Source organism: Protopterus annectens, chromosome 8.part0 (genome assembly GCF_019279795.1).
Source record: "Protopterus annectens isolate FY-2018-M chromosome 8.part0, PAN1.0, whole genome shotgun sequence".
Classification (NCBI taxonomy): domain Eukaryota; kingdom Metazoa; phylum Chordata; order Ceratodontiformes; family Protopteridae; genus Protopterus; species Protopterus annectens.
In genome coordinates, this window is record NC_056741.1 from 641,523,247 (window position 1) to 641,549,528 (window position 26,282).

General features: G+C 40.6%; 1 protein-coding gene across 1 annotated transcript in view; it reads left to right on the plus strand.

Annotated features, from left to right (window-relative positions):
* Window positions 1-26,282, plus strand: part of CACNA1F (calcium voltage-gated channel subunit alpha1 F) — a 4,101,209-nt gene that overhangs the window by 2,576,014 nt on the left and 1,498,913 nt on the right. Inside the window, 1 exon segment of the mRNA XM_044079296.1 lies at window positions 13,779-13,885. Coding sequence (XP_043935231.1) covers window positions 13,779-13,885 — 107 coding nt within the window.

Consider the following 26,282-nt stretch of genomic DNA (forward strand, 5'->3'; position numbering starts at 1 on the left):
GGGTGCAGAGCAGATAAGTGTAGAATCATTTGCATATTGAATGATGTTGGTGTCAGGACTAGCAATATTCAGGTCATTGATGAAAATGGAGAAAAGCAAGGGGCCCAGAATAGAACCTTGTGGGACCCCTATGGATACTGGTAGAAGAGAGGATATGTTTTTCTGCCATTGAACTGCCTGTTGTCTTCCCTCTAGGTAGTTTTGAAACCAGGCAATAGAGTGGTTGTCTAAGGCCAGGTTTTGTAAAAAGTGTAACAGTTTTGAGAGGTTAACCATGTCAAAGGCCTTTGTTAGGTCTAGGAAGAGTGCAGATGATAATTTACCATTATTTCTATGAAGATTGATGGTATTTGTAAATGTTAGTAATGCAGTAGTTGTGCTGTGGGCTGGTCCGAAATCATGTTGAGATTGGGATAGGAGTCTGTTGTTAGTGAGGTATTGCATAAGTTGCTTGTGAATTCAATGTTCCAAGATTTTGGCTAAAGTAGAGAGTATTGCTGTAGGTCTATAACTGGATATGTCTGTGGAACTACCACCTTTGTGCAGGGGGATTTTCCAAATAGGGGGAATAGTTGATTTCATTATTGCTCTATTAATAAGGATTCAACTGTCACAGCTATGGCATCTGATGTAATATGAATGAATTCAGCTGGGAGTTGATCAGAGGCTAGGGTTGTAGGTTTTAGTTTGGCTAGTAGTTTTCTGATATAATCGGTTGGTTCTGTTTGGAGGTTAAAAGAGGTCATATAGAGGGGAGGTTGGCGGAAGACTGGTTGTGTGGTTTGGTAGTTGGTTGGCAAGGGTTAGTATGGTTTCTGTAAAGTATGTATTAAAGATTTCAACTATGTCACTTGGTTGGTTGTTATTGGTAACTGTTGGAGATGGGGTAGTAGTTTTGCCTGGTTGCAGTACTTTATCCCTGTCCAGAATTTTTTTGAATTTCTTGGATATATTGTTTGTAGAGTAGGAAAGTAGCTTTCCTTATCCAGGTACACTAATTTTTTGTGCTATTCCTAAGTTCATGGTAGAGCTGCTGATCTGTATGGGATTTGATCTTTCTCCAGTGATTCCAGAGTTTGTTCCTTTCTGTTATTTTTATTTTGATTTCATTTGTTAACCAAGATGCAACGTTTGGCTTGGATCTAATGGTCTGAGGTGGGGCATGTCTATCCAGGATAGACAAGAAGATGGCAATGAAGTGCTGAACTGCCTCTTCCAGTGTTAGGTGGTAAAGTATAGCCCAGTTATAGTTTTTAAGTTCTACATTGAACTTTATGGGGTTCCAGTTTTTTGGTTTGCAGGACTGGAATATGTTTATGGTGAGACTTGAGTCCTAGAATAAAGGTGGGTTGGTGGTCGCATAATATCGGGGAGGGTCCCTGATGTATAGGTGTGAGGGCTGTTATTAATGAGGATCCTATCTAAGATACTCTGTTTTTTACTTCTGAAGTCTGTTCTGGTAGTGGTATTAATTACCTGTTTAAAGTTTATAGGTTTAGGTGTTTGATTGGGTTCATAGTGCAACAGGTGTTCCAGTCGATGTTAAAGTCTCCTGTCAGATAGGTTTCCTGGGGGCTGGTTTCGGATAACCATTGCAGAATGTTTTCAAGTGTGGTTATATTATTGCCAAGGGGAATGTATCCACATATAATATTTATGTTTCCTACTGTTGATTCTGAGTTTGGTGACTACAATTTCAGCATTAGTAAATGAAGGGATTTCTGTAGTTATTTTATGATATCAAGGGAGTTTTAAAGAGTATTGCAAGCCCTTCCCCTTTTCTACCTTGGCTGTCTGCTCTGTAGATGTTGTAGCCAGGTGGAAGCACTTCATTATCGGATAATGTTGGCTTTAACCAGGTTTCAGTAAGGCCAACAATGTCTGGCGAGTAATATGACAATAAGGCATGAAAGTCATAGGTCTTTTTTGCTAGGCTTCTAATGTTCAAATTTATGATCATTAGACTTTGTGGTAGGTCTTTGACATAGTTGGTGCCCATTGTCCAGGTTTTTTATTGTTGGGAATTTGAATTTGTGAAGCTGGGTTAGGGATAGGGTGGATGTCACCATGTTGTTGTAATTGGCTATACACTTTCAAGAGTAGTTTGGATAGTTTAATAAGTAGAAGTGTATAGCTCTTTGTTAATGCTGATTTCGAACTACCTGAGATTTTTGTGAAGTATGTATGTTTTAGGTAGAGGTGCTTATATTTGGTGTGGACCCCAATGATGTTAAAGTGGGTGGCATTAGTAGGTATGGTGTAGGTATGGTCCCTTGGGTTTTGAAATGGCATATAGTGGTGAATTTCATAAGATGTATGGTAATAAGACTCAGTGAGAGCTAAGATGAGAATAACTGTAAGAAATGTTAGAGGGAGGTTTTTGGTGAGGGCCATAGTGGAAGTAATGGGAGGGTATATGTGGGATGTATATCAGAGGGGAGGTAAATACCCACCACGTGAAATTCCACATCAACAAAAAACAGTCAGTGATTGCCTGTGAAAGGTAAGTGCATCAGGAACTGTTAAATACACAGAGAGATCAACTGTCCAACCTGTAGAGTAACAACTGTGAAGTTCTAGCTGTACCACAGTGTTTAAATGCGGATTAAGCTGTCTCTTGTCAGGGGCTATCTAACGAGTGGCTCTGTAATAGTGTTAGAGAATAATGTTTTCATTTATGGTGACTCCCTTTACCTGCAGAGAGATGGCGTAGCCATGGGCACATTCTGTGCCAATAGCTAAATAGCTACACCAACATGGGTTTAGCCAAATAGGAAGAAAAACATATCCTGGGACAATATGGTGTAGTGCTGTACAAGAGGTTTGTGGATGACCTCTTCCTTATTTGGGAAGGTGGTGAAGAATCACTGGTAGATTTTTTCCATTGTTTTAATGGGACTACATCCTTTTTGAGATTTACAATGAACAGCTCCATAGAGCAACTTGATTTTTTAGATGTCACGGTTATAAAATTGAATGATGGCATTTTAAAAACCAAAACATATCGTAAGAAGTGTTATAGGAACACATATTTACATAGGAAAAGTATGCATCCCTCTGAAGATTGGGTGAAGATAGATGAAGGCTGCCAGCCTAGCCAGATAGAAATTTGGAGATAATTCTGTCATCTGTAAATATTAATGTAAACCACAGGCTTGTTGTCTTAAATGGTAAAAATAGTGTTACATGTGAAACTGGAAAGAAATGTAACAACAGTGCACTATACTGACCAAGTGAAGCATGTTGTGACCCTTTGATGTTAAAACTGGAGTCAGTAAGTCTAGAGTGAGGCACCCTGCCTATTGTTTTAAGGCCAGAGTTAATGGCCAGAATTTGCATGCATAAATGTCTTTTATTGCTCTGGTTTCTGCTCAAAGGTAAAGAGTGTAAATGCAGTTTTTGTTAGCCTGGGAATCCAGGGAAGTGTGAAGAATGATGTAATGTGATTTTTAAAAATAGAGAAAATCAGAGAGCATTAAGCATTTTTGTCTTGACCATCCAACTCACCAGCACTGTCTTGCTCTATATGTAAGTTTATCTTAGACTTGTGTTTTCTCTTAGAAATAGCTAGAAACTAGAAATATTAGACTGTGTTTTTCTGTGATGTCAGAACTGTACAACTGAATTATTTTAAGTATCTGTGATCTCTAAACTCTTGACTAGCACTGTGTAGTAAAAAGTATTGTCTTGTGTTTTGACTATTTGTTATTAAATATTTTTAAACCCTTCCAACTGTGGCTGTTTTTGTAGAGATAATTTAAGCTCTTCTGAGTACTGCATGCCTTTGGTAAAATTGTACAAAGCCACTTCGATAGCTTTAGCCCTGGGCTATACTACCAATTGGAAATAATATTGCACAGTAATAATTGGACACCCTTTTAAGGGCCTTTGAGTAGCTGATAAATATTAGTGGGTGGTGGCAGCTGGTAATACCGTATAGTCTGGGGAAAAGGGACACAGCTGGAGAACCTATGCCAGCCTTCCCCATGAGTGTCTGTGTGGTTGTTTAAATTCTTCTCAAAGTGTGTGCGTGTGTGTGTGTGTGTGTGTGTGTGTGTGTGTGTGTGTGTGTGTGTGTGTGTGTGTGTGTGAACTACTTGGGCAGGGACACGAAGCACTGGTTGGACAGAGAGGGTGCTGGAGGTTTTAGTTTGCCCACTAAGCTCAGATCTGTACCCTATAGCTGTGCCAGTGAGGAGTCTTATTGGGGATCTGGAGAGCAAAGGAGTAACCAGCCCTGGATTGACTGTGATCTCTGTGAGCTCTTAAGGGAAATTGCACTTTACTGTCTGTATTTGTTATCCTTTCCTCCTATTTGAGACACCTATCACTGGTGTTAGTGGTGAGGATTGAGGCTCCTTCATTGCTGGGCTAGGGCATGGGCATCACATATTAATTGTTTGGCAGCAGTGGGATATCCACAACACATATTAATTGGTTGGCAAATACTAATTGGCTTGTAGTGGTGTGGGTAGAGTGAATTCCTGTAGCTTGTGTACAGTTAGCGCTGAAGGTGTTTTGTACTCTAAATCAGCCACACAGTGAATACTCAGAGTTCAGATCACAATTGTTTTATTTCTTTTGTTAGTTTAGTTAGTCAGGGTGAGCAGGCAGCATGTCAGCAGAGGAGTATGGAAAGCTGACAAGGAGCCAGCTGGCTTAGATGTACCAGGCTAGGGGACTGGTGCACGGAAACCTGACTAAGGCAGACCTGATTGCAGCCTTAGTTACAGCTGCATCAGAAAACAGCAGCCAGGAGGGCAACCAGACTGGCAGTGGAGATATAATACCCTCGGAGAATGGAAAGCTCAACCTTTCTGCAGAGGACTTAAAAATCCATCTGGAGCTAAAGAGACTTGAGTTGGAGACCAGGCGTTTAGAGATAGAAGCAGCTGAGAGACTGAGGAGTCTACAGGCTGAGGAGAATGAGAAACTGCTATGCCTGGAATCTGAGGAAAAGGAGCAGCAGAGGAAGCATGAGAGGGAAATGCTGACTCTTCGTCAGAGTCATGGAGGTAATGGGGAAGGGAGTAACTGGACCCCAGAAGCCAAAAGGTCAGTAAATTTCTTCCGCAGTTTAAAGAGGGGGATAATTTTGATAGTTTCATTCATATGTTTGAGAGGGTATGCAAACAGTATGGTGATACCAAAGGCTCTGGGTATGGTTCCTGACCCCCTTCCTCCATTGTAAAGCTGTAACTGTTTTGTCAAATATGACTGACGCATGTTTTGATTATACTGCTGCTCATTACAGCCGAGTGACGTCTCCAGGCGTTTCTCCTGTTACACCCTACTGCTCCTCTAGGCGTCAAATATTGCCTGTTCATATTTGCATTAATAATTCCAAAACCATGTTACATACAAGGTATTGGAAAATTTTATCTTGAAGCATACATTATAGCAAACACAATTGTATTGATATATGACCTCTGTCAATGGGTATTTGTTAAAAATGTAAGGTGATAACTTAATTTTTTAAATGCTGAAGCCACGCCCATTAGGGGTTAAAGGTACACACTCAAAAGAGCTCTACTGGAGGGAACTTGTTAGAATTATTTAAGTTAACACCAAACATATATAGGAAAAAGTTTTATGAGCTTAGACGCAAGGCAAATGAAAGTGTGTGTGAATATGTTGCTGAACTGACCACTTATTTCCATAGGTGGGTGAGTGGATGTCAGGTCACCACATTTGAAGGGCTGGCAGACCTTTTGGTGAGGGAACAAGCCCCTATCACTTTGCCTGAGGACATGAGGATCAGGTTAGCTGATAGACAATGTGCTACTTCAGATGAGTTTGGAAGAAGGGAAACCTATACCTGGCAAGCAGGGCAGCCCTGCACAGGAAAGGGACCCCCAGTACTGCTCATAGGTTCATAAGTTGGTACTAGGCTATCAGAGTTAGGGCCTATACAAGCCTAGCCATAACAATTCCCTGGATATTTCTTCCCACAATATTTACTTCTCTGGACCCCTGTCTAGCAGGGCTACTGCCATGATCCCCGGGGTGAATTTCGTATCTCCCATCCAATCATCAAGGTTCCTTTTGAAGAGGGCCAAGGAGGCGCTCTGCTTGACATGTATGGGCAGTCTATTCCAGAGTATGGGAAGTCTCTGGGTCAGGAACTTATCCCTCCAGCATGTTTTGTTCATTGTGATGACAAGGTTTAGATCCCTAGAGCGCGTGGCTCTGAGGGATTGGGATTTCTTTAAGTGAAGCATGTCCAACAGCTCAGGGTTTGACATGACCTTGTATGTTAAGCAGAGGTGACCTCTGAGTAGACGATATGCCACAGAGTATAGCTGGAGTTTTTTTAGATGGTCAGCATATGGCATCAGCTTTAGGCCTGTGATTTTTTTTTTAGTGAGGTATTTCTGTGGCCTTTCCAGCTGTTGCAGATGTCTTGTGAGGTACATACAAAATGGGGCATTATACTCTATAATGGGTCTAATGAGGGATGAGTACAGTGGGACAATGACCTCCTGTTTTCTGGATGGAAAGCCTTTAGTGATGAGGTGTGCCACATAGAAGGATTTCCTGACTGTTGTGGCGATGTGGTTATCGAAAGTGAGACCACTGTCCACCTGTGTCCCTAAGTCTGTCATCACACTTTCGAAGTTTAGTGTACTGCCACCTATGTAAAACCAACAGAAACCAAAACGTGGAAATGAAACAAAGCGAGCCACTGGTGACCACACAGACTGTTTATTGAAAATATCAGTAAGCGCTTTCGGTGGGAGAAAATGAGCCCACCTTCTTCAGACTGAGACATTTTCAGATACCAAATACATTATTTAAATACTCAATTTAAAAACAATTAACCAATAGAATCCATCATCTTAATGAATACATCCTGTTTGTATCTTATATATATATATATATATATATATATATATATATATATATATACTGCCACCTATGTGGTAATTCATGGGTACATGTTTTTTTTTTCAAAAGGGGATTACTATACATTTCTTGGCATTAAGCATGAGCCCATGGCTCTGACACCAGGCATCTGTTTCTGTAAGGCCCTTTTGTGGAATATTTACATCATTTGGGGATTTAGTAATGGCTCCCATTTGGCAGTCATCTGTAAACTTTGTTAGCCAGAGTCCTTTAGTGTTGATCTGTATTTCAGAGAAGTAGATGCCAAATAAGAGTGGTCCCAGGACTGAACCCTGAGGTACTCCACTTGTCACTTGTCTGAAGCTGGATTTGGAGTTGGCTACGTTTACAGTCTGGGTTCTGTCAGTAAGCCAGTTGGCAACCCATCTTGTGAAGTAGGGATTTATGCCTAGCTTAGTATGTTTATCTATGTTTCCAGAGTGGGGGATGGTGTCGAAGGCCTTGGCAAGGTCCAGATAGGCTGTGTGGACCACCTTACCCTCGTCCACAGCTCTGGAGACTGATTCAAAGAAGCCAATCAGGTTCAGGAGACAAGATCGGCCCTTCACAAATCCAAACTGGGTGGGGTTCAGTGTTTGAAGTTTGCCAATGTCTTTGTTTATAAGTTCCATGGTAATGCGTTCCATGCCCTTGCAGATCAGGCTCGTCAGACTCATGAGACGGTAGTTCCCAGGATCCAAGGTGGATCCTCCTTGTGGAGTGGGATGACTGTAGCTGTGTGCCACTCAGTGGGCACAAAGCCTGAGGTGAGGCTAAGATTAAACATGACACTTAGGTGAGGTGCCAGTTCATTTTGTAGTTCATGTAGTACACAGCCTGAGATGTCATCTGGTCCAATGGATGCTGTATTCTTAGCTTTGGAGAGTGTGGTTTCTACCTGTGTGGCCGTGATTACCAGAATTTGCCAATCATTTGGCATTGAAATGGGTCCTTTAGGGGGTGAGAGGGGGGGGTGAAGTTGGCACTAAATTGATCTGCCAGGATATTGGCAATATCCTTGACATCAGTATATTTAATGCCATTCTGTTGAAGCTCAGATCAGATCTGAGCATTGCCATTTAGATTCTTGACATAACTATAGAATGTCTTGTGGTTGTCTTTGGAATCTTTGGCAATTTTACTTTTGTAACTAGCTTTTGAGGATTTTATGAGGGATCTCATCTTCTTACTGAGGCTGGTGAGAGAGTTTTTTGCATCCTGGGATTTTCCTCTTTTATGCAACAGTTTCTTCCTTTGTTTCTATAGTTTGTTTATAGCAGGGGACCACCAGATTGGCTTCCTTTTTTGGAGGACAGCATCTTGGTTCTGTTTGGGATGACACGATTCTTGCACGAGTGGATGTGCTCGTACAGTGCCTTAGTGTAAGATTCTGCAGTCGAACTTTCATATCCCGTCTGCGTGAGTGTCATGAAGTTTGTCACTTCTGACTTCAGTAGCATGAAGTTGGTTTGGAGAAGTTTTTTAAGGAGGTTTCCTTACTGGGGGGTGGGGGTGGGATGTGGATGTTAAGGGTGATTTGCTTATGGTCAGTCCTGACCAATGAGGGGGTGACCACTGGTGTGGAGCATCTATCTCCCATGTTGGTACTGACCAGGTCTAGGATATTGGAGCCCCTGGTGGGACAGTGGATTAGTTGATCCAGTGTGTTGGAATTTATGAATTCCAAGAACCATTGGGAAAAGGAGTTGGCACCCGAGTAGTTTTCCCAGTTAATGACAGGGTAGTTGAAATCACCCAGTATTAGGGTGTTTGGTTATATCTTAATATTTTGCAGTATGTTTAGAAAGGTGTAGTGAGAATCTTGGGGCATGGTGGGGGATCTGTTGCAAGCTACAATTTGGATTGCAGTCTTACCTAGTGTTAGTTGCACCTGGAGAATTTCAGATGTATTGTGTTGGGCAACTAGCCTGGAGGTGTGAATATCCTTGGTGAATATGGACACTCTTCCACCTTTAGTGTCTTGATCTTGGTTTTGTGGCTGAAAAGTGTGGTGAGAGTTGTAGCCTGGTATTGCAGGGGTGCTCTCTGGAGCCTTGAACCAAGTCTCAGTTACTGCACAGATATCAATGTTCTCCATTTTTAGGAGTGCCTCGAGAGAGTGCATTTTGAGGTTTAGACTTCTAGCATTGAGTAGCATTACCTTCAGATTTTGCATGCTTGTATCTGTTACAGTGGTGATTTTGTCCTTTGAACCTTGCCTAAAAAAAGCACTATAGGGGTGGCAAGAGCTTTAGCCAGTAACCTGAATACCAGGGGTGACAGGTGCAGACCATCTCTGGCAAAGCATCGTGGTTTGTCGATCATGTCTTCCCAGGCAGACATATACTGGATCCCCTTTGAATGACACCAGAAGCTTAGCCAATTGTTGAAGTCAGTCATTTTGTCTTTATACTGTGGTATCATTCTGGTCGAAGGCAGGATGCTACTCATGGCTAGGGTCATACCTGCCTGGGCCACATGATCCGAGAGATCTTCCATGTCTCTTTTCATGTAGTCCAGGGAGGTACGTCTCAAGTCATTCACTCCAGCATGGACAATGACAAAGTCATATTTGTACTTGTTGTGGAGTGACTTGAGTGCATAGGTTCATAGGTTTATACTAGGCTATCTGCCCTAAGGCATTTATAAGCCTAGCCCAAAGTTTTGTGGCTTACGCCACCCCTTATGTTAAAAAATACTGTGCCCATTAGTTTGTTGTGCCTCTGTCCAGCAGTGACACAGAGATGATTCCCAGGGTAAACCTACGATCTCCCATCCGCTGGTCAAGATTTTTCTTGAACAGAGCCAGCGAGGTGCTCTGCCTCACATCGACAGTAAGTCTAGTGTGAGGCACCCTGCCTATTGTTTTAAGGCCAGAGTTAATGGCCAGAATTTGCATGCATAAATGTCTTTTATTGCTCTGGTTTCTGCTCAAAGGTAAAGAGTGTAAATGCAGTTTTTGTTAGCCAGGGAATCCAGGGAAGTGTGAAGAATGATGTAATGTGATTTTTAAAAATAGAGAGAATCAGAGAGCATTAAGCATTTTTGTCTTGACCATCCAACTCACCAGCACTGTCTTGCTTTATATGTAAGTTTATCTTAGACTTGTGTTTTCTCTTAGAAATAGCTAGAAACTAGAAAGATTAGACTAAGTGTTTTTCTGTGATGTCAGAACTGAACTACTGGATTATTTTAAGTATTTCTCTGTGATCTCTGAACTATTGACTAGCACTGTGTAGTAAAAAGTATTGTATTGTGCTTTGATTGTTTGTTATTAAATATTTTTAAACCCTTCCAACTGTGGCTGTTTTTGTAGAGATAATTTTTGTAGAGATAATTTAAGCTCTTCTGAGTACTTGTATGCCTTTGGTAAAATTGCCCTGGGCTATACTACCAGTTGTATAATAATATTGCACAGTAATAATTGGACACCCTTTTAAGGGCCTTTGAGTAGCTGATAAATATTAGTGGGTGGTGGCAGCTGGTACTACCATATAGTCTGGGAAAAGGGGGCACAGCTGGAGAACCTGTGCCAGCCTTCTCTAGGAGTGTATGTGTGGTTGTTTAAACTCTTCTCAAAGTGTGTGTGTGTGTGTGTGTGTGTGTGTGTGTGTGTGTGTGTGTGTGTGTGTGTGTGTGTGTGTGTGTGTGTGTGTGTGTGTGTGTGTGTGTGTGTGTGTGTGTGTGTGTGTGTGTGTGTGTGAGCTACTTGGGCAGGGACACAAAGCACAAGTTGGACAGAGAGGGTGCTGGAGGTTTTAGCTTGCCCACTAAGCTGAGATCTGGACCCTATAGCTGTGCCAGTGGGGAGTCTTATTGGGGACCTGGAGAGCAAGGGAGTGACCAGCTGACTGACTGTGATCTCTGTGTGCTCTTAAGGGAAATTGCACTTTATTGTGTGTATTTGTTATCCTTTCCTCCTATTTGAGACACCCCTCACTGGTGTTAGTGGTGAGGATTGCGGCTCCTTGATTGCTGGGCCAGGGCACAGGCATCACAATCCCCCCCATATATTTCTAACATTATTAAAGGCCAAGGTTTAAAGGCCACAAGATTAAATGTTACTGACACAGATTTTAGAACAGAGACTGAATTATTGAAAGGTAGGTTTGAGGAGAGAGGTTACAACACCTTTGAGGTGGATAAAACACTGAATTGAGTTATTGGATCAAGGGATACCAGTGGTAAACCCTATTTTTCTGATGGACCTTGGATAGTGACTTCTAATAAGACTGATACACAGCTTTGTGTACCCCTCACTTATTCCAGCAATATAAGGGATATTGAAAATGTTATGAGAAAGAACTGGAGGATTTTGACCTTGGACTCTGAGGTCAGTCATATAGTGGTGTCTAAACCTTGTTTTGTCTATAAGAATAAAAAAAAATTAAGGAGAATGTTATGCTATCCCAAAATAGTAAGTGATTTTACACAAACAGGGACAGCCTATGGCACCCATCCTTTTTTGAAATGTAATTGGTGCCATTATATTGACAGTACAGGGAGTTTTGTACACCCTAACACAGGGAAACAATTGGTGTTTAAATTTGCAGCCAGTTTCAATATTTGTCACTTAGTATATTTAGATATTTGTCAACAATGTTGCTCTTTCTATATAGGGAAGAACAATCGAAGGTTATGTAATCGTATCTCTATTATATTAACAATTCTATTTGTACTAATGCTTTGGCTAAACGTGTTAGTGGTAACACACAAAAATGTGGTTATAGAGATTATTTTTGAAGATAGTCGGGGGGTGATATTAGGAATAAAGTGGAGACTCGTGAACTCAACTGGATTATTAGGATGAGGGCACATAACGATAGAGGGCTTAATGATAAAATATGTATAAAACCTGTACACTACCTAAATGAACAGTGCCCTGATATGTATACCTATGTATTCTCTACATACACATTTCTGTGCCAGTGCCCTGATATGTATATTTATGTAATTCTTTTTTATATATATGTTTTTAAGATGTATTTATTTGTTTGTATTGTTTGTACTTTTGTAATAACTTGCATGCGTTGATATTGTGTGACTGAGTATTTGCTAGGGTAGCACCTTCTTTAGTTTAGACCTAGTTGATTTGCCCTTAATTGTATAATTAGTTTATAGCCTTCAATGATTGATTTTCTTTTTAAATGGGTGTAGTAGCTTTAGAAGTTTGTCTGATGAAGCAGTCATTGTGAACTGTGAAAGCACTAACAATAAACGTTTCTTTGTTTTATTTTATTATGGACAGAGTTTTATGCCTTTATCCAGCCATGGTTTGATTCAGCTATTTCTATTCTGCTTGTTAGTACTCGTGCTGTGTTTCACAGCATTGTGTGGCAAACCATTTACCTTTTCTGCTGCTATTTTTGTTTGGAGTTATTTGCAAATTCACAGTTATTAACTGCATAATAATCAAGCACCTATGCTCTTTTCCCTTATCTGGGGAATTTGTACTGACAGGCAAGTCTCTCACACTGAGGCAGTAATAAGCAGCAGAGGGTGACAGCAGGAACTGGCCATAGCATTCTTTAAAACACAGGAAGTGTTACAAATCATGACCTGTTGTTCAGCTGAACTTTATCTGGCCAGCCAGTAAAATATCCAAGTCTCAGGGTAGATGCAGAAAAGTCCTTAGGGTGATGAAACTGCATTCCCTTTATGTAATATTTCCTGATTTAAAGATGCAGTCTATTCAGACGTGCTGTAAATACTAAATAGACTTTATGGTCCTACTATGAACGAGGATCAGAAACATTGAAAACTAGTGCTGAGACACAGGAGGGTGAAATATTAAATCTGAATATTTTCTGTAGGGAAGGTAGTCCTCTTGCACCCCCTGATGTAGGGGACTTGTATATATCAACTCTGTTGTCATACCAGTTTGAAGAATGGCAAAATCTTCCAAAGAAGTGGATCACTGATTGCACAATCATGCTGACAGTGATTTTGTATGGAAAAGAAAATTGAGGTTATGTTCCTCTACATTTTTTTCTGTATGCTACTAATGCTATAGGAATTTCACTGTAATCATCTGTAGAGGAGCCTAGACGTTACTTTGTTCTCACAATGGTGCTCTGAATCAAGTTTTTTTTAAATTGTGACAGCCGCCATGGTACTTTTGCTTCCCCTTATATGGACAGTGCTTCCAGATTATATTATTAAGCCATAAGAATTATGTTGTATCCAATCCCCAGTTTGGACTGTCTGGGTTTTGAAAAAAAATTGTTTCAGGCGATGTTGATCATTAGAAATGTTTCTCCTTCTGTGTTTTCTTTAGATCCCTAGTAATTCTACTGTTGCAACCTCATTAGATCAGTCTTAAACCCACCATTGTGATCTTTTGTAAATAAAGACAGCAATGAATGGTACCATTCATGTTTTCACTGCTGGAGTAATGAGGAGGGATCTCTGGTGTAAGTACTTGGAGATGCACCACAGCAATACTACTTCGTTTAGATGTTCTTTTAATATGGTGTACTAATCAAGGGCTCATCAGAGATGTGATAAAACTATAAATACTGCATATGACATACATTTGTTTGGATGTTCCGTTTAGTATGATTAACTAGCCAAAATCCCATTGAAGATGTACCAAAACAATAGGCAGCTTATTGGCATTGCTTTGACTTAAGTGCACAAAGACCTTTTTTTTCATTGGGGATGCAGTATGCCCCTGAAGCTTTATATGCTTGTGTACAGGCTTATATACTTAAAGTTTAAATATTTGATGTTTCTTTATTTAGGTGATTTAACCCTAACAGTACACTATATACAGTTTTGTAAAGCGATAACATGGTAAACAAACAATATAAATACATCATGCAGTAACAAAAGAAATAGCCATTAATGTATGGGTTGTTAATATAAAAATAACATGTTTTTGCTGCTTGCAGATGACAGCCTTTGGAGCATTCCTACACCATGGCTCATTCTGTAGGAACTGGTTCAATCTGCTGGACTTGCTGGTTGTGAGTGTTTCACTCATCTCATTTGGAATACAGTGAGTAAAAGATGTCTGTCTGTTGCTGAAAATTATGTCTGTGTCTTTTTTCATGTGTTTGTGTGTGTGTATAGCTTTTTTTAATCTGCAATAAATAAGGTAGTAACTACACTAGAATTGTTGTGATTCAGATAGATTATAATCTTACTTTTGTTATAATCTTACTTCTCTTAGGGCTTCACTGGTAAGCTGTAGTAGCTGTGCAGTAATAAAATAGTGGCTTGGAGGCATGCAAGAGCTAATGCAGAGCAAAAACTCAGCTGCTCATTAGCATGTTTCTGAATTGAATACTATGCAGTTGTAAGCTATCGTACTTTTGTTCCTGCTTCCGGCATATGGAACATTGTTGCTCAGGAAACCTGCAGAAGGTGCCAGATGACCTGGCTGTTGTTCTGACATAAGGTTTCACATTCGTAAAAGAAAAGGGCTGGTACATTTATACCTGTATCTTGGACACTTTTCATAGGTCATAGTAAAGACATGGAAAAATGTTTTCACAGAGGGGAATGCATCAGCACACTGGATAGTGTGCTAACTTCCACTTTCCATTTCTCACATTAGAGAAAGATAGATACCAGGTTAGGGGATATAAACAAACAAAACTTTATTTTGTTCACATCACTATTGTAGCCAATAGTCAATCTTGGGCACCCTCTATTATTCACAATATCCATATACCCTCTAGTCCAAGAGGCTAATTCAGAAGTAGGACTTCCAGCTCCACCACCACCAAACCAAGGTCTTGCAGAGGTCTGCCTCCACACATGTTCTTTGTTTGCTATCCATATGGCTCCCTGTGAGTAACCTCTCTCCTCAAAGCATGACAGCAGGAATCAAGAGAATTATACATGAGAATTGGAAGATTCTACAGTCAGATGATGGTATTAAGGAGGTTGTAGGTTCGGCCCTGTCTTTGGGTTCAGGAATGCATCTAATCTAAAGAGACTGCTCTGTAAAAACTTTATGGGATGTACTTCTGGGCAGTATGGTCTGGGAATGCAGCGGATAGGAACATTTCCTTGTGGACACTGTAAAGGCTGTGTCTTTATATTCAGGTGTAATACATTTCAAAATCCTGTTACTGGACGTGTGTATTATCTGAAAGGTTTTGTCAACTGTACTACCAGGAACATGGTTTATTTAGCGAAGTGCCAGGATTGTGAATCATTTTATATTGCCAAAACCAATAGAATGTTGAAGGAGAGGGTCCTACAACATTCCGGAGATATAAGGACTGGTGGTGAGCACAATGCACTGGCACAGCATGTTAAGAAGAACTTGAGACATACTTTTAAATGTATGGTCCTGCAGTTATGTGCTTTAACCGTAAGAGGGGGTGATGTTTCCCTCCAAACAGAACAGGTTGAAGTAAACTAGATTGCAGATCTACAGGCGGATAGAGTACCAAGGCTTAATAGTGTTTTACCACTGAAGCCTGTTCTTAGAGGGTATAGACCCTGGAAATGGAATTGATTGGTCCCTCTAGAGGGTGTGTGCTGTATTGCATTTTTATTGGTTGAATGTGATTTTTAAATAGGCTTGTGTTTTATTTTGTTTTGTACTTGGATTTGAAAAAGAGTTGGAGTACTCAAAAGCGCTTATCCTGGTTATTAAAGTTTTTACTTATACTCTGCCATGGTGGATCCTTTGGGTTTTGTTGCTGAGGTTAGGGGATATGGTTAATTGATGCCAGGGACTGTCTTCAGATGGCGAATTTTAGAAGTTTCTGTACAAGGTCTTGACGAGGCTGGTGAGGCTGGTGATGAGCACTTTAGTCTTCTTAAATCAGCACAAGAGTCTAAGACCTTAGGGAGCTTTTGTAAATGTATTTTATACAGTCTGGAGGACACTGCTTTTTTTTAATTTTTCCAAGTCTTTTGGGTTTCTAATACCATGATGAGAATGGACCCCATTCCTAAGTCAAAGTATGATTAAAGTTTATGAAATTAGTATTGTTTCAGTCTTTGATGTTAGCCAGAAGTGCTCTTCTCAGCACCCACAATGTGCCCGGTAATGACTCCTTCTGCAATTTGTATGGAGTTTCATGTGTCAGTAACATATCTAAGTGCGATTGTAAATTTTTTTTCTAAGACCCATTGCTCCTACTACTGTTGGAACTGTCTGGGTATTCTTCTTCCACATTGCCCTCGTTTCTGCCTGCAAATCCTGGTATTTTATGACTTTGTGTCTCTGTGTATGTAAGACATTGTAGTCATTGGGTGTGTCAATTTCAATAATCAATGCTACTTTTGTCTTCTTTTTGTGGACTAATATAGCTGGTTTTCTCACATCTATTTTTTTGTTGGTAATGGGTGATCCCATGTGATCTAAACTTCATAATTTTCTATAATGCTTTATGGCTGATGATGTTCTTCATCTCACATTGCTGCAGTCCTAACACTTGGGTAGTCCGCTGTCCCTCGGTCGGCCCGAATATCAGAGTATAAGGCTGACGTCAGTCAGGGCGCATTTGACTGACATCAGAACGTCAGGGTACAAATGCGCATGACCGACGTCATATCCTCAGTCTTTTTTGCCGCATGGTCCGATGCAGAAGCAGTGTTGCAAGTGCCGTTCGGCGTTCTGAAATTTTTCGAATTCGGAGTTTCAGACCAAAGTCAGAGTTGGTTAAGTACCCCGTTGGGGAATATTTTGTTTTTTTCTTGCCTCAGTGGTTTACCGGATGTCAGAAAAAGTGAATAACTGTATTTCTTGTGGGAAACAAATACTGCATAGGGATTACCATAATTTGTGTATACCTTGTTTGGGACCTGAGCACGACGTTGTTGGGTGCCGCTTCTGTGCTAGGTTCAATAAACGCACTATAAAGCGGAGGTTGGATTGTGCCAGGTTGGTCTTTGGGAAGCGGTGCAATTACAAAATGCCGTCGGATGCTCCGACGCCGGCTTCCTCAAAGAAGCGCAAGGACAAGGCAGTTAAACCTAGGTTAGAGGAGTCGTCCGAACCGGACGCCGGTTCTTTAGAGGCATCAGTGGAACCGGTGGTTCCGACGGAGGCCTCTCTTGAGTCTCAGGGGGAAACCTTGATTTTACAGGATGTGGCCTCCCAGGAGGCAGGTCAGGTTGTAGGGGCTTCTCAGATTACTGTACTCCCCTCCCTTCCTAAGGGGTCTAGGCCCTCTCTTTCTGCTTCCAAGGCTTCTCCTAGAGGCAGGTCTAGTTTAGCTACTGTGGGTGTCACTCCTAGTTCTTCAGGTTCTGTGCCCAAGAAGCACATGCTTAAAATGGCAGAAGATTTAATTACTTTAATTAGAGGCTCTATGCCCCCTCCTGATAAAAGGCCTAGGATGGAACCAGTGTTGGGGATTGGGAGCAGGCTTGGATGTGTCTGAGTCTTCGCTGAAGACTTACAGGAGTATGCTCATTATTCTGATTCTGATGTGGATGATTCTACTCCTTCAGCTTCTCCTCCTGAGGATTTTTCTTTTTCAGAGACCCTTCACTCCATGAGAGAGCATTTTAAATGGGAAGGTCAGGACTTCTCTGATTCCAGGAAAAGGCTTAGGGAATTTTTGTTTTACCCCAGCATAGGCCTTTGGCTATACCTCCTGTTCTAAATGTGGTGGAAGATGTATTTGCAGAGGCTTCTCTTAATCCTGATTCTTTGCCTCCTGCTCCTGTTAAACCTGATAGGTATTACAGGGTACCTGAAGCTCATAAGTATCTTTTTAAAAGTCCTAGGGCAGACCCTGAAACTGTTAGCCAGGGGCCTAAGGGTGTAAAGGCTTCTGTTGTCAAGAATCCGGTTCCTGCAGATAAAGAGGCTAGGGCCTTGGATAGATGGGGAAAGAAAGTTTATACTTCTTCCACTCTAGCCATGAGAGCTTTGAATTGCCAGTTTCACATGTTGAAATATCAAAATTATCTCCTTTCACAGTTGAAATCTAAGGTTGATGCTTTGGCGGAAGGTATTGATTGTAAAGAGTTGCAAGATTTAGTGCATGTTTCTGAACAGGTGGGTAAGCACTCTTTGCAATGTGGTTTTGATGCTGTACAGGCCTCGTCCAGGGTGGCTGCCACTGGGTCAGTTCTTCGCAGGCATGCCTGGCTGCGGGATCAAAATTTATCTGACCATGTTAAAACTAGGATTTTGGATGCCCCTTTGCAATCTGATGTCTTGTTTGGTTCTCCTGTTGAGGCAGTTTTAAAGAAAATGGAAGACAAGGCTAAGTCTATGCAGACTGTTAAAGATTTTTACAGGTTCAGCCTCCGAAGTTTAGTAGAAATTGGCCTACTAAGGGGTGGACGTATCCTTCTTATGATTCCCAGTCTAGGGGTAGAACTAGACGTGGCAGGGGCAGAGGTCAGGGCTCTTTCAGGCCTAGGACAGCGAGTTCTCCTGCACAGTCTTCAGGTGAGGGCAGGGGTCAGTCCTTTCGTAAACAAACCCAATGACCTACCTTTTCAGCTGCCAGAACCTTCTCGCCTGGCAGCACCTTTGGGAGGAAGGTTGGCACTTTTCAAAGAAAATTGGAGGTTGATTACCCAAGACAAATGGGTATTGGACATCATACATCACGGTTACAGGTTTTATTTCCATACCTTGCCTCCTTTCAAGGGCATGCCAGACATTCCTCCTCAACAAAGAATAGAGGCTCACAAGCAAATTTCTCTGTTACTCCAAATAGGGGCCATACAGCCGGTTCCTATGCCAGAAAGAGGCCTAGGATTTTATTCTCGCCTGTTCCTTGTACCAAAAAAGGGGAACGCGTGGAGACCAATTTTGGATTTATCTATCCTCAACACTTATCTGGACATTCCCAAGTTCAAGATGTTGACGTTACAACAACTTTTACCTCTGCTGGGCAAGGATCACTGGATGGTAACTTTGGATCTCAAAGAGGCATATCTTCATGTTCCTATCAGACTAAGTTGCAGGAAGTATCTGCGTTTTCGGACTGGGACTTCTCACTATCAGTTCTCTGCATTGCCCTTTGGCTTATCTACTGCCCAGAGTATTTACGAAAGTTCTGGCTCCAGTGATAGCTTTCTTCAGGCTGAAAGGAATACAAATCTATCCTTATTTGGACAATTGCCTGATTCTGGCTCAAGGAAGGGAAGAGCTTCTTCGTCATTTGGAATATGTGATAGCAGTGCTAAGATGCCTGGGGTATTCTGTGAACGAAATAAAGTCCAGTCTAGTACCCTCTCAAGACATGTGCTTTCTGGGTGTAAGACTGAATACAGCATCCCAGATGGCCTTTCTAACCCCGGACAAACAAAAGAATCTTTCCCTTTACTTCCATCATCTATCTCTTCAGTCCGGGCTGACTGCAAGGACAGTCCTTCAAGCCTTAGGGTTCATGGCATCTTGTATTCTGGTGCTTCCCAATGCCAAACTGCATATGAGGAAGTTGCAATGGTATCTCAAGAATGTATGGACACAGCACTGCCAGGATCTGGACACTGTCATTCCAATAATACCTTGCATTCAAAAGGAATTTTTGTGGTGGGCTCAGGAATGTCACCTAAACAAGGGACTCTCTGTGACCCGGCCAGAGGCGAGTCAAATTTTAACGACAGATGCCTCGGACAAAGCTTGGGGAGCTCATCTAAACAGAAAGTGGATACAAGACAAGTGGCCTGTCAGACTACAGCATCTACATATCAACTTGAAGGAGATGTTAGCAGTCCAGTTTGCATTAATAGCTTTCAAGGATTTACTTCTTCCAGGGCAGGTGTTGATTCTAACAGACAACACAACTGTCATGTGGTACATCAACAAGCAAGGAGGAACACATTCTTATCCTCTATGCAGGCAAGCAATGATTTTGTGGGAGACTGCTCTCAGTTTGCAACTAAGTCTTCAGGCAAGGTTTCTGCCAGGAGCACAGAACTCCTTAGCAGATGTGTTAAGCAGACAAATCATGGATCCCCACGAGTGGAAACTGGATCTTCATGTATTTCGACATTGACAGTGTCCTGGGGAACTCCAGACATAGATCTGTTCGCTTCTCCACTAAACCATCAGCTGCCAAAGTTTTGCACAAAGAGGTTTCATCCCACAGCCTGGAAAGTGGATGCTCTTTCTTTCAGTTGGAAAAATCTTCATGTGTATGCCTTCCCACCTCTGCCTCTCCTCCCAAAGGTACTTCTGAAGGTCAGACAGGACAAGCCAAGGATGATTTTGATAGCTCCAGATTGGCCTCGGCAGCACTGGTACCCATTACTGAGAAGTCTAGTGCGGAAGCCTCCATGGCCTTTGCCTTTGATTCCACATCTGTTGTCCCAGGAGGACAGTCATTTGCTCAATGTCAAACTTCACTCTCTTCATCTAACAGCCTGGCATATTCTGTTTTAAACCATAGAGGGTCTCAACTTCCACAACAAGTTTTGAATGTGATTTTGGAAGCTAGAAGGCCTAGTACCAGGAAAGTGTACGCAGATAAATGGAAGAGATTTTTATTTTGGAGTGCAGCTAAGGATTTGGATGTTTCTGAGCCTGATTTAAGTGTGGCTCTTCAATATCTTACTGAGTTATTAGACAAAGGTTTGTCCTTCTCTTCTATTAAGATTCATGCTGCAGCAATTTCAGCTCACTACGACTGTGACCCACCATTGTTTTCTCGTCCTTTGTTCAAGCAATTTCTTAGAGGGGCAAAGAATATAAGACCCCCACGAAGGGCTCCTACTCCTGCTTGGGATCTCAATTTTGTGTTGGAGAAACTCACTCTACAACCTTTTGAGCCTGCAGCTACTGCTGAGTTGAAATATTTGTCATGGAAGACTGCTTTTCTGTTGGCCATTACATCTGCAAGAAGGGTTTCTGAATTGCAGGCCCTTATGGCAGTTGAGCCTTTCTTAATTTTTCATAAGGATAGGGTATCTTTACGTACTAATCCTTCCTTTATGCCTAAAGTGGTTTCTAGTGTGGCTTTAAACCAAACTATTCATTTGCCTACTTTTTATGCAAATCCCCAAAATAAAGGGGAAAAGATTTTGCACACTTTAGATGTACACAGGCAGTTGCGATATTATTTGGACAGAACTAAAGGGTTCAGGCAATCTCAGCAGTTATTAGTTTCTTTTGCTTTGTGCTCTCAGGGCAAGCCCGTGTCAAAACAAACTATTTCTAAGTGGATTGGATTTTGCATTGCTTTCTGTTATTCCCATCATGGCAAAGAGATTCCAGCTGGGATTAGGCCTCATTCCACTAGGGCTACTGCCACTTCAACAGCTTTTTGAGGGGTGGCAACTAAGGATATTTTGGAGGCAGCCACTTGGAGTTCAGTGCATACCTTCTCTAGGCATTACCACCTTCCATTGTACTCTAAATCCAGGGCTGGGTTTGCCACTGCTGTGTTGCAGGGCATTCTGGCAGCTCCTGCTTCATTATAGTTTAGCCATCCTCCCTTACCTCTGCTTTGGGATTCTACCCAAGTGTTAGGACTGCAGCAATGTGAGATGAAGAACATAGTACAGTTTTGTACCTACCATAAATGTAGATGTTCAAGATCCACATTGCTGCAGTCCAACCCTCCCTCCTTCCCCTCTGTAGTTTGAGGTGGTTGTGTGGGTTGGGTTATCCATCTGAGGTATATGGTGTTTATTGTATATATTGTATATATTGTACATATTCTTGGTGTTAGGCTGGTTGGTTGTTTAGCTGTTGCCTATGGGTTTTGACCTTTTTCTTTAGGGTCTTCTGACATCTGGGGCAAGAAAAGACTGAGGATATGACGTCGGTCATGCGCATTTGTACCCTGACGTTCTGATGTCAGTCAAATGCGCCCTGACCGACGTCAGCCTTATACTCTGATATTCGGGCCGACCGAGGGACAGCGGACTACCCAAGTGTTAGGACTGCAGCAATGTGGATCTTCGAACATCTACATTTATGGTAGGTACAAAACTGTACTTTTCCAGTGTTTTTTCAGCTACTTCAGTGTTATAATCTGTGCAGAATCCCCAATGCAACAGTCTTGCCACATTGTTATGCCTTTCAGTATACAGTCATTCTGCATGCCATTAGTATATCACAACCAGCCAGAAGATGTGCTACTGTTTCCAGTTCTGTTTTACAAAACCTACATTTGTCTTTATCTCCCATATATCCAATGGGCTTTGTAAGCCAACATGTATGTAGTCCACTTTCTTGGGCCGCCAATATTAACCTTTTGTCTTTTGGTTTAAATTCACCTCTCCTTAACTATTCCTGCATATGATCCTGATAAACACGAGGTTGTACAAAGAGTTTTCAATACATGCAACTGTATTTATGCATTTTCCACATTTCTTGCCTTCTCATCTGATCCTTCAACTTATGTTCTTTCTTTTGTTTTTTGGCACATTCAGTTGCTGCCTGATTTTTATGTACTTCTGGTTTGATTTCCATTTCTTCTTCATGCAGACATGCTTCTGCTAAACTAAACAGAGACGTCATCTTAGACTTATTCTCCTCATGTTTCAAAACTTTCAATACGTTTGGGTCTTGTGAGGTCAGCAGATATGTATGCAGCCCCACAATTGCAAATCTGTACATGTAATCAGTTTTGAGGAGGCCCATACCTCCTTCAGAACGAGGAATGTATAGTCTTCGTATACACTGATTTTTATAAATCATTTAATGAGCATGAAGCATACTTCTTGTTTTCCTGTCCTATCAGTACAACATCTTTTGGGGCCAGTCAATCACTCCAAAACTGTAAGTTAGGACAATAAGAGCAAATTGGTTTATAGCTTGGACTTTCTTCCTAGATGTCTTCAGTCTTTTCAGTCTTATTTTTAGTCTTCTAAAATTTTCCTAAGTTTTATTTGCATTTGTTCATGTTTTATTGTTGATCCTTCATCAGTTGCCAAATATTTACATTCTCCCTCTTGCTCAAGTTCTTTTATGTCACATTCCTGTTCCAAATTAACATTTTCGTGGTGCTGCAGTTGACTACTTGCAGTTTTGCTTTCAGTTCCTCAGTTGATGAACTATACAGTTTTAAATTTTATACAAAAAAAAAGATGAGAAGTCTGTACACTTTTTTGTTTTTTGGAGCCAAGTTGTAGCTATGGCCTAATCTGTTAAGTAGACAGCTTAATTGGTTAAGAGCAAGACAAAAGAGCAGCAGTGACAGAGAGGTAATAATAAAAATACTAACAGTACAAGGATAAGAGATGAAGCTTAAGAGCTATGGCAACCAATCTTTCGCAAAAAGCGGCAAATGAGATCTGGAGGTATGTTAGGGATTGGTACATTATGGGGAAGGGAGAAATGCGAGAGCTTTTTGGTTACCACTAGCTTTAGTAATGGCTGATTCGCATCCGAGGATTGGATGAACCCAGCAGTCGAGGAAGAATGAAAATGGACACAGACGGAACGTTATGGTGAGTACATAACTTCTTTATTAGTCAACATCCTAAGCTGACTGAATGCAGTCTCCATTTTTTATGCTTTGACTTGAAAGTAGACTGAAGAGACTCAAGTAATAAATGAGACATTAAATAAGAATACAGCAGTGTGCCTTCTACCTTCTCAGTTACCTTTCCAGCAACAGAAAGGTTAGAGACGATGCTGTGTTTTGCAAGCTGAAGTAACCAAAGCCTCTTTTAAAGAGAAAAGAAAAACTCTAGTTCTCAACCTCTGTGGAGTATGTTTGGTCCAAGTAAATTGAGACAAGTCTTGAGTAATTTTTGGGCCAGGATTCAGGTTGCAACTGGGTATACAAATTGTACTTATATATTTATTTGACATTTGATTACCAGGAACGTCCAAGTGAGCATAAATCCCATTTTCATCAGAGGCTCAGGGACAAAAGCTGCATAAAACATAACACAAATTGTATATATATGATCTTGGAAACATGCATAGCAAAAGAAGCCACAGTAAGTTATGCAAATGAGATCAACAGAAGAAAAAAAAGCATGATTACACCAGAGACAGACAAAAAACATATAATATTGAATATTATGGAGAAACTACTAGTAATATGATACAGAAACAGAAACTACAGTAAAAAGAATCTCCAACACTAAGCTTTTCCAGAAGGATACAGCACACAAGGCGAACCTATAATACGTCCTGTTTAATATAAATATCTCAACACAACAAACATAAAGGTTCAATTAAAGCAATACATGCATTTTCAGTATTTATAATATATATTATTAATATTCACTCATTGCTGCTATATACGATTGTATTTATGGATACTAATACATATATTTATTGGGTAATCAAGATGGAACTTACCCATAGGAGCATTGTTTATTTATTGTGTCTATGACAGCTAAATACGTAATTTGCATAGGTTTTTATTTAAATCAGAATCAGTGATGTATGGACATATTAATATATGACTAATAAGTATATATAATGGTTTTGTTTTAGGTTATATTTTTATTTTCATTTTTATTTTTGTAATATTTTGATATTTCATGTTATTTTTATGTATAAAGTGACGTGGCTTATATAGTTAGAGCACAATATGCACTTTAAATAGGATGGATATAACATATGTTTTGAACACATTTTTAAGTGATGTATTGCTTTAAATGGAAGTACCCTGCTGGCGCCAAAAAGTGTTTAAAAAGGTTTTAGTTAATTAACTAATTGATTCTGATGAAGTCCACATGCTGGTGGATGAAAGCACTTGATCCGTTTATTTCTATTTGATTCAGTGGTTTTGAACCTTTATGTTTGTCGTGTTGAGATATTTATATTAAACAGGACGTATTATAGCTTCGCCTTGTGTGCTGTATCCTTCTGGAAAAGCTTAGTGCTGGAGATTAGTTGTGGACTTTTCACTATTCCCTTGTTTACAGTAAAAAGAATGTTATAGACTTAGAAAGATCAAAGGCAAGTGGAGAAGAAGGGGTAAATAAAGATTTAATGATGATGGTATAGAACAAAATAAGAGAGAAATAAAGGTAGGCATAAGAGCAGTAACATAAATGGATGTATAGTAGATTGAAAGGAGAAAGGAGTATGAAAGAGAAAGGGAATAGAGCGAGTGTAAGAGACAGAATATAGGAATGGGGAAAATAAAAGGGTCAGTTTTTCACCTGGAGACAGACAAGTACATACCCTTGAGATGAGAAGATATTCCTGTATGGTATGTTTAAAAATGGGTCTTTTAGGTTCTGATCTAATGTCCATAGGAATCTTGAGCCAAGTTTTGGCTACTATGCATGAATGTAAACTATGCTTTTCTTTTAAGTTTAAGGGTTTCAACAAGCTGCTTCTCAGATGAGTGAAGTGGATGGTTAGGAAGATACTGTTTGAGAATGTTACTGATGGATAGACAGTGGAAATGATTGCATATCATTTTGTGGGCAAGTAAAACTTGTGTACTTGAGGTAATTGGGCAGCTTAAGCCAGTTTAATGTTTTCAGAGCAGAACATTGATGACGTTTATGTGGCAGAGTGGATGGAAGCCTAGATAGCTTGTTGTACAATTCTAGTTTTGTGATGAGGGAGATTTGAATATTGGAAATAACTGGTGAGGCATATGGTAGAGAAGGTAGAAGGTATTTGTTTGCCAGTGTGACTCTGGAGGAGTGGGTGAGGATTTGTTTTTGGATCTGTCGGGCATACTGAGTTTTTGATGGATTTTCTTATATGAAGATTGAATTTCAGTTGATTATCAGGTGTGACACCTAGTAACTTGGTGTGGAATATGACTTCTATATCTGTGTGATAAAGAGGAGTTATTTTGAAACTGTTTTAGAGGAGTGTTAGAGATTTGTGTAGAAATTAGTAGTAGCTTGGTTTTACTGGGATTTGTAAGAGATGGCTTTAACAAAGCTTATGTTCAATGGAGTGCAAATGGGAAGAGAGAGATGAGTGTGGAGTCGGCGTATTGGATAAGAGAAGCCTGTGGAGGATGCATGTAATTTGTTAATAAAGAAGTTAGAGAAGAGGTCCAAGAACAAAACCTTGGGGCACACTGATATTAATTGGGAGAAAAGAGGAATATGTACACAGACATTTACAGATAGTTGCTGAAGAGAAAGGTAGCTAGTGAATAAGCTGAATGTTGTATTAGACAGACTAAATGCAGACATTTTAGAGAGTAGTTTGGAGTGAGACACTGTCAAAGTCTTTGGAGAGATCTAAAAACAGGTAAGAGACAACATTATCTCTAGTTTTGATAATGTTATCTAAGAAGGCAACCAAGTTAGTAGTTGTGCTATGGTATGAGTGAAAACTGTGTTGGGTAGATGCTAGTAGATTTGGTTGGATAAGTTATTGTAAGATTTGCTGATGTGTTTTGAGAAGGAGGGTAAGATTGTGATAGCCCTAAAGTTTGTTCTTTAGGAGGAGTTGCCACCTTTGTGAAAAGGTATGATGTAGAATTCTTTTCCCAGAGAGATGGGATATGTCATTCTCGAATGGATCTCCTAATCAAGATGATGACTGCATAAGCAATGGAAGCGTTAGGTATTCT